General features: G+C 63.0%; 1 protein-coding gene across 1 annotated transcript; it reads right to left on the reverse strand.

Moving 5' to 3' along the window:
* Window positions 1-369: 369 nt before the first annotated feature.
* Window positions 370-3,173, reverse strand: Arid5a (AT-rich interaction domain 5A). The gene is made up of 8 exons (XM_048353500.1): window positions 2,976-3,173; window positions 2,182-2,299; window positions 2,036-2,088; window positions 1,722-1,819; window positions 1,470-1,608; window positions 1,121-1,327; window positions 550-951; window positions 370-456 (listed from the first exon to the last, which is right to left on the reverse strand). Exons 1-8 carry the CDS (start codon window positions 3,171-3,173, stop codon window positions 370-372), a joined length of 1,302 nt encoding a protein of 433 aa, XP_048209457.1.
* Between the last annotated feature and the right edge of the window lie 6,019 nt (window positions 3,174-9,192).

Below are 9,192 nucleotides of genomic sequence, written 5' to 3' on the forward strand. Positions count from 1 at the left end.
CAGGCGGGGCCCCCCAGGCCTCCCTTCCCGGGTGCAGCGGCTGCCGGTGCGGTGCCAGCCACCGCGGCTCTGGGGAGACTGAGGCAGGCAGCGCTCTTGAACCCAGGCGCTCGAGGCCGACGTGGACGACACGGGAAGCTGGGGGGGCCAGGCTGACGGCGGCGGGCACCGGGAGGCCCGCCCGCCCCCCCCCCCCCGCCCTCCGCTCGTCCCTTGCTCGCGGAGGACCCCGCCGCGAGCCGCGTCCAGCCCCGCGGCCCCTCGCCCGGTCCCCGCGTCCGCCCGGGGCGGTGCCCCCAGGCTCCGGGCTGCTCCCCGGGCCCGCGTGGGTCGCCTGCCCGGCCCGCGCCCCCCAGCCCCGGTCCGAGCCTAGAGCCTGGTGTGGAGGTGGAGGAAGGGGGGCGCTGCGAGCGCGGTGACGGGCGGCGCGGGCCAGGCGGGGGGCGCGGGTGCGGGGGGCCAGGGCATCCAGCCGGCGGCCGGCAGGAAGTGGGCCGGGAGGGCGGGGACGAGCAGGGGCCCGGGGGGGAGGGCGCCCCGGCGCTGGGCCGGGTCCGGGGCGCCGGGCAGGCTGAGCGGGCCGGGCAGCGCGGCGCCCCCGTAGGCCTCGGGGCCCCGCGGGCAGGAGGCGCCCCGGCCCGCGGCCTCCTCCCGCCGGGGCGACGCTGCCCGGGGCGGCTCCCGGCCGCGCGGGGCGGGGGGCGGCCGGGGCGGGAGGCCGTCGGGGCCCGCGGGCCGGGGGGACGCCCAGCCGGCGCTCGGCGGGGGGCCCGGGCCGCTCCTCCGGAAGGCCGAGGGGCGGCTGGCCGCCCCGCCCCACCCCAGCCGGGGCTGTGGGGCCGAGAGCCCCCCGTCGTCGTCGCGGGAAGGCCGCGCGGGCCCCCCGCCCGTCGGGCAGCGGGGCTCCCCGGGGTGCCGGCCCACCGGCCTGAGCACCGCGCCGGGGTGCGCCTGGAAACGGCCCGCGAGGAGGGGGGCGGCGCGGGCGGGCCCCGCCCGGACCTCGGCCCGCGCAGGGCTCGCGGGGGCCGGCGCGCTCGGGGCCGGCGGGCTGGCGGGGGGCTCCCCTCCGGGGCCCCCCCGCCCCGGGACGACCGCCCTCCCCGCCCTCCCCGCGGGCCTGGGCCAGCAGCTTCTTCTTGGCCAGCGGCGACAGGACGCCGCGCGGCGCCGCGGGGGGGGCGGGCGGGGGCCGCGGGCGGGCGCCCCCGCGGGGCGAGGGGGGCCCCGGAGCCGCGCCAGGCCGCCGCGTGCCGTCCTCGGGGGGCCCCGGGCCGGGAAGCCGGGCCAGGTCGGCAGCGTCCGCGTGGGCCTCGCCTGGAATCATCTAGAAGGAGAAGAGTCCTCCTGAGGGCTGCCGGGGGCCGGGGCGCGGCGGGGTCCCGGGGGTGCCGCGGGGGGGGGGGGGGGAGGGCGGGGGGCGTGGCCGGAGGGGGGCGGGGAGTCCCGAGGGGCAGGCGGACACTCACCCGGGCCCCCGGCCGCTCCTCCCTGGCCCGCTTCGGCCTGGCCGGGTCCTGGGCCGTCTTGTGCGGCCTCCGGGGCTGGCAGGGGGGCAGCGGCTTGTCGTCCTCCCCCTTCAGGTGCCGCACGTAGGGGAGGACCAGCCTGAGGAGGGCGCGGTGTGACTGACGCCCGCGCCGGCCCGCCCCGCGCGGACCCCGCCCCGCCCCTCCCCGGCTCCCCCCCCCCCCCCGCACAGCCCCCCCCCCCGCCCGCACCTCTCGTAGTGGCGGCGCGTGCAGGTGGCGGCGCTCGTGCTGCCCGGGCTGCCCCCCAGCTCGTCGTACACGTGCTTCCAGAGGCGGCGGCCGGTCACCTGCAAAGGGCATCGTGCGAGGCGGCGCCCCCGGGTGTCAGGGTCCCTGAAGCCCCAGGCGCCCCCTGCGGGGAGGGAGGCACCGGGTAGGATGCTAGGGGGGGCCGCACCCCGCCCACCCTCCGCCCCAAGGGCCGCTTGGCTGCCCGCCCGCGGGCAGAAGGCGCCGGGGCCGAGGCGGACGGGCAGCGCGGTGAGCCCCACGAGCCCCCTTACCAGCTCGTAGGCGCCCCGCCTCTCCACCGCCTGGTGGATCTTCCACAGGTTAACTGGAGGGGAGAGGGCGGGGGGGGGGTCAGCCCCGCCGAAGGCTGGGCAGCCGCAGCCCCCCCCCCCGCCCTGCCGGCCCCCCAGGGGCGCACTCTGCTTGAAGCCGAGGTGGGGCACCCTCTCGATGGGCGTGCGCCGCTCCTTCATGAACTCGTAGAGGCTGACCAGGAAGGCGCGCTCCGCCTCGCGCTCCTCCTCCTCGCGCGAGCCCTGGGGACGGCACGGGGGGGGGGGGGGGCGGGGAGGGGCCGTGAGAAGGGGGGACGGCACGGGGGGGGGGAGGGGCCGTGAGAAGGGGGGCCTGCCCGGGGGCGCCCGGCCTCCTGCGCTGGGCTCCGCAGGCACCGGGGGCAGCGCCCAGGGCAGGGCTGGGAGCCCGGCGCGGGCGGCCTCGCCCTCTCTGACCCTCGCCCTGACTCCGCACCGCATCTTAGCTCCCGGGGGGCGGGGGGCGGGGGGCGCGCTCCGAGTCCCCTCCTCGGCACACACTTAAAGGAACACGCATGTTGGGTCCAGGCGCTGTGGGGCCTCTCCATGAGGCCTGCAGCCCCGGAGGTGCCCGCCACCACGCTCTCAACTTGCAGGGAGGGAGGGAAGGAGACACATGCCCCATTCACTCTAAGATATATAACTACACATCCCTCCCCTCCTCCCCCTCCCCTCCTCCCCCCTCCCCTCCTCCCTCCCCGCCTCCCTTCCATACTGAAGCGTGCCATCTTCATCTGAGAAGCAAGTTCCACGTGTGAAACTCACTGCCACCGGTGCCCCGTGAGCCTCGGCACCTTCTGACCGGAGCCCAGCTGCCTGCGGGACTGGGGCAGGGCCGTCCCCCCTCAGAGCTCGGGGTGTCCCCAGGTTCCGGGTGCGACCCAGGCGTGTCACTCACCTCCCGCAGGCCGGGGCTCTGGCTCCCGCTCTGCTGGCCGGTGGGTTTGGGGGACGCGGGGAGCTGGGAGGAGTCGCTCCCCTCTGACTGTTTCCTCCTCCCTTTGGCGGAGGGGGCTGCCAGGAGCCAGGGAAGAAGAGGGAGGAAGGGTGGGTGAGAGACAGGTAGCTGAGGAGTCCCCCGCCCCCCAGCTGCCATGGGCCGGGGAGGGGAGTCTTCCCCTAGCATCCAGCGTCCCCTGCCTGTCACTCCTGGATGCACGAGGACCCTGACTTTAAACAACACCCCCCCCCCCCGCCAACAGACACACACCACCCCCAGCAGCAGCTTGTCCCGCCTGTGGCTCTCTCCCCTCTTGCTTCCCACATGGGAGGGGAACCCTGAAATCCCGGCAGGGTCCAGCCTGAGGCGGCCTGGTGATCGGCTCAGGTTCAGCAGAAAGTTCCACAGCAGTGCAGCAGAACTGGGGTACTGCCAAGGTGACCTCCATAGCACCACACAGGGGCCTGGACAGCCGTTCCTCCAGGGACAACCCAGGTGAGAGTAAGTAACAAGTGGTGGGACGCTGGACATTGACCTGGGGAGCCCCGAGCGCTAGCCGCGCCTCCTGGGGCCTCCCGCTGCCCTCTGGCTCATCAGTTCCCTGCTGACAAGCCCCTTCCTCGGGGCGGCTCTGGCCAACCGGGGCGCCCACCCCCCCCCCCCCCGCTCCCCTCAACTTAGCCTTGGCGGGCCCTCCTGACGGACCGCCCGTCAGGTATCCAACTCCTCAATCCCTCGGTGAGGCCGCCAACCCCGACTGCACCCCACCATCCCGTAGGCACCAGATCAGCCTGCTTGCAAGGTCCAACCATGCAGAAGGGGCCACGGATTCCACGCGGCTCAGGGAAACCAACGGGTTGCAAAAATGCGATTCCTTCGCCATTGCAAAAATCACGACTGCTGGGCGCTGGTGGCTCACGCTTGCCATTCTAGCTACTCAGGAGGCTGACATCTGAGGACCGTGGGTTAAAGCCAGATGGGGCAGCAAAGTCCATGAGACTCAACCACTAGAAAACCAGAAGTGGCTCAAGTGGTAGAGCGCTAGCCTTGAGCTGAAGAGCTCAGGGACAGCACCCCAGCCCAGAGTTCAAGCCCCATGACCGAGGAAGGAAGGAAGGAAGGGAGGGAGGGAGGGAGGGAGGGAGGGAGGGAGGGAGGGAGGGAAACCACAACCATTGGAAACTGCCTCAGCTACTAAACGGGTGGCAGAGCAAATCTGGCACCCCGAGCCCACATCATGTGACTACATTTTTTTTTTTGAGACATTTCACTAATCATGTAACTCAGGCTGCCTTAAACCCTCCATCTTCCTCCCTTGGCCTCCCAAGTGCTGAGATTACAGGCAGGTACAACATCATCTATTTTTCTGCACTAAGGATCAAACCCAGGGACTAGTGCACATTAGACAAGGATTCTGCCACTGAGCTCCAGCCTTGGGTTTTGTTTTTGGGTTTTTTTTTTTGAGACAGGGTTTCACCACACAGCCCACTTTGACCTCTAACGCTCAGCCCTTCTGCCTCTGCCTCTTGAGTGGTGGGATCGCAGGCAAGAACCACCATGTCTGGCCTTGACAATGTCTTCTTCTGTCTTTTGCTTTATGTTAATCTGCTATGGACAGGTCCTTACTCCTGGTCCACCACTGCCTCAGGAAATCCCTACCGTGGGAAACTGAGATTTCCCCCTCCATCCCAGATAAGAGAATGTTCTCAGGCCTGGGTGCTAGTGGCTCGCGTAGGAAAGCTGAAATCTGGAGGCTGGTGGTTTTAGGCCACCCTGGGGAGGAAAGTTTGTGAGACTCCATCTCCAAAAAATCAGCAGAAAGTGGTAGAGGGTCAGCCAAGGAGCAAAGGAATTAAGCAAGAGCGTGAGGACCCTATTTCAAACGCTGCAACCAGAAAAGCAAACCAGATGTGTTTAGGAACGTAAGCACACTACCCCCACCCAGAGGGCGGGAGGCACAGAGACCTCAGGACCTTTGCCACTGCTCACTCGCATTGTACAGGCCCGCGGCTCTCTCAGACACCTGCTGTCACTCAGTCCCAAGAGGGGGCAAACACGAGACGGGCCACGTGGCTTGTCTTCCTGGGGAACCAGGGCTCAGGATGAAGTCTGTCTGACCACAGGTCCCTTAGCAAAGCCCTGATAGGGACTCCGTTTACACGGGGGGAGAGCTATCCATCCGGAGGCCCATGGAAGACACAGACCCAGCCACCCTCTTAGCTGGCTTCAGTCATTCACTTCGCACCGATCTCCAGAAATGCTGGGTGTTGACAACTTCCAAGTTCTCAGTCCTTTGCTCTGATAGAGGAGAGGCCTTGAGCTCTGTTACCCCTCTTGCCTGTCCTCTCCGCCTGCCCTGCCCCTTCCTGGGCCTCACCCCGCCAAGGGCAGGGAAGGATCTCCACCTCCACTGGAGTGGTCCTGATCACCACGGGTTTCTCACTGGAGCAAACGGAATGGCACGTCACCGTCCTCTGGCTTCCGATACAGAGGTACTTGGGCTATCCCAATCATCAGGGGCTTTGTTTTAAAGGCTGTCGCTTAAGGTCCTACCAGGGGCATCATGAGAGCCTGAAGCCCGCTCCCTGCAACCGGCGGTCAGACTGCGAGCTCTGCCGACCATGCTCCTGGACAGGAGGCCACCAAACCTGGGGAAAGGGACCAGAGCTCCTGCCACTGCCGCCCAGAGAAACACACTCCCCCTCTCCTCGTTCATTCTCTTCCGGTCACTTCTGCAGCTGAGGAGGCAGAGACTCTCCTCACTCCCCCAGGTGTCTGCTGCCCACTCCCGGCCTGCCCTAGCCCCGCCTTTACCCAGTCATTCTTAAATCCCACTCCCAGGGAAATGTGCATTTGTAAAAAGGGTGCTGCTGGGGCTGGGGATATGGCCTAGTGGCAAGAGAGCTTGCCTCGTATACATGAAGCCCTGGGTTTGATTCCCCAGCACCACATATATGGAAAATGGCCAGAAGTGGCGCTGTGGCTCAAGTGGCAGAGTGCCAGCCTTGAGCAAAAAGAAGCCAGGGACAGTGCTCAGGCCCTGAGTCCAAGGCCCAGGACTGGCCAAAAAAAAAAAAAAAAAAAAAAAGGGTGCTGATGAAAATTAAGTTAGAGATGTGGAAGGGGTGGGGCTCTGGCCTGCCCAGCTCAGCTCTGTATGTCCTCATGAGAGGCCCAAGCATGGGGAAAGGGGGGCTACGCCTCACTTCTGGCTCTGGGAGGGAAGTGGATTATGAAACTGGTGACCCCACAGAGGCTGGAGAAGCCCACCCGTCCCTGGGTAACCGCACTGCTCAGTGTCTTGCTCTGAGCTTGTGTGTAAGGTTCCCTCCAGACAAATCCTTAGTGTCCCAGGGGCGGATCAAGATTAAAAAACCAGGGCTGGGAATATGGCCTAGTGGTAGAGTGCTTGCCTTGTATACATGAAGCCCTGGGTTCGATTCCCCAACACCATATATACAGAAAACGGCCAGAAGTGGCGCTGTGGCTCAAGTGGCAGAGTGCTAGCCTTGAGCGGGAAGAAGCCAGGGACAGTGCTCAGGCCCTGAGTCCAAGGCCCAGGACTGGCCAAAAAAAAAAAAAAAAAAGATTAAAAAAAAAACAAAAAAGCCTCACAGGACAATCTGTTGGGAATTAACTGTCCAACTCCGGGGAGTGAGGGGAAGGGAAGGTGGGAGAAAAATGAGGGGGGTAACAAGGATGAGAAGAAATGCACTCACTACCTTACATACGTAACTGTAACTCCTCTGTACATCACCTTGACAATAAAATTTCTTAAAATATGTAAAGCCTCTGCCCATCACAAAAATGTCTTTTAGGCCTCACTCTTTCAGTCCACAAAACAGTAATGATAACAGGGATTGTTGTTCCACTGTTTCCTTATAACACACCTAGAATCCACTCTGGTGGTGGTGTGAAGTGCAACATAGAAATCTACCAATATGGGGCTGGGAATACGGCCTAGTGGCAAGAGCGCTTGCCTCCTACACATGAAGCTCTCGGTTCGATTCCCCAGCACCACATATATAGAAAACGGCCAGAAGGGGCGCTGTGGCTCAGGTGGCAGAGTGCTAGCCTTGAGCAAAAAGAAGCCAGGGAAGGTGCTCAGGCCCTGAGTCCAAGGCCCAGGACTGGCCAAAAAGAAAAAAATCTACCAATATGCACACACACACACACACTAGTTAGGGTGTCAGTACTGAGTGACCACACACACACACACGTTAGGGTGTCAGTACTGACCACACACACACACACACACACACACACACACATTAGGGTGTCAGTACTGACACACACACACACACACACACACACACACACGTTAGGGTGTCAGTACTGACCACACACACACACACACACGTTAGGGTGTCAGTACTGACCACACACACACACACACATTAGGGTGTCAGTACTGAGTGACACACACACACACACATTAGGGTGTCAGTACTGAGTGGCCCATGCTCCCAGTGACATTCCTGAAATGTTACTTCCCCACAACCCCAATGCTTATAAGGAGCCCCTCTGGAACTATTTCTGGACTTTCTATTCTGTTCCATTCACTGTGGAATGCTGGCATCTGTGAATACTCTTAAGTTTTGTAGCTTTATGAAACAATTTTCTATCAGAGGATAAGTCTCTCATTATTGCACATACTGGGTTCGATCCCCAGGGGGAGGGAGGGAGGGAGGGAGGGAGGGAGGGAGGGAGGGAGGGAGGGAGGGAGGGAGGGAAGAGAGAAAAGATAAAAAGTTAAAAACAACAAACCACAAATCATCTGAACTTTTGAGTAATGTGGCCACATTTTCTAAAACTGAAGGAATGGATGAATGAAGAACTGAATACACCAGTGGGGTTTTGATGGAATGAAACATACAGTTAGAAGCTTCTTTGAGGAATAATGACAGTGTTTTGACACTGCACCCCTCTTTTTAAGACCACTGATTCAGGGCCCCCTCAGAGACTGGCAGACGCTCCTGCCTAGGCCCTGTGTCCTCCCCACCGAGTTTATTACTACTTTGATTCTAGAATGTTCTGCAGCTAGGCAATGGCACTAGAAAAGCCCTGATGTTCGACATAGGACTGCACTCCACAAGCCCCTTCCCTTTCTCACCCACAGCATTCAGGAGGACGGAAGGAGACCGGCTTCCGGGCTTGCAAGCCAGGCCCGCGAGCGAGCAGAGGCATCCGGTGGGGCAAGTGGTGGGCGGGGCAGGCAGGGCTGCCCAAGCCCCTGGTGGGCTATGGCTTTGATGTCTGCTCAGCTCCATGGCTTGTGACTGAGGCAGCTCAGCCTTCACATCAAGCTAGAGCAAAGGGCTTCCGTTCAGTCACGCATAGTAGAGCATGCTCCCCAAAGTGTGTTCTCAGATGACTCCTTCCCTTTCTAAACCGTAGGGCCACCGCTCAAAGACGGGTAGTGTTCTGGCCAGCCTTGGACCAGGCATCTTGTAGGCACCTTCCTCAACCACCCCAGCCCAAGGATGATTAACAGACGTCATACCTGAGGTTGACAGGCTCAACAGTCCGTCTCAGCCCACAAAGCTGTCCAGTGGCAGAGCCGCGATGCGGAATCAGAGAAATGGGACTGTTCCAAGACACCAAACCCTGACACTTCGCGCTGCCTAAATGCAGGCTGAGGGTACAAACTGGCCCACTTTTCCTGAGCGGGTCTGTCTCCCTGTCACACCATGAACACGAGCAGGTCTGTGTGGCAGCTCAATCAGCCAGAGCCAAGATGGGAGGGGGGCCAACCTCTACCACTGTGAATCCCCAGCCCTGGCCTCAGAGGAGAACTGTTGACAGTTATTGTGGATCCTGTAGGCAATTACCACCTGATACCAAGGGGCTGCTCTGGGCAGGGCTCAGCCTCCTACCTGGGACAAGCAGTTGGGGGTCTATGCAAAGGAAGGAAAATGGAGACAGTGGGGGCTCCCAGTGGTGGAGTCTCCCCTGGCTTATCCGTGACAGAAGCTGGATAGGGACAGCAAGGAGGCCACCGGGAAGTCAGGCCCCCTGTGGGTCTGTCCTCTGACATCAGATGAGCCTGGGCAGGAGGAGAGAGCTGGGAACCGCAGGCCCACCGTTTACCAAGTCTGCCACTGCTGCTCCTCGGTCTCTCTATCTGGGAGCCGTGCGTGCCGGCCTAACGGCCAGCATGCCAAGCAGAAGAAAG

The sequence above is a fragment of the Perognathus longimembris genome, chromosome 8, assembly GCF_023159225.1.
Source record: "Perognathus longimembris pacificus isolate PPM17 chromosome 8, ASM2315922v1, whole genome shotgun sequence".
NCBI classification, from domain to species: Eukaryota; Metazoa; Chordata; class Mammalia; order Rodentia; family Heteromyidae; genus Perognathus; species Perognathus longimembris.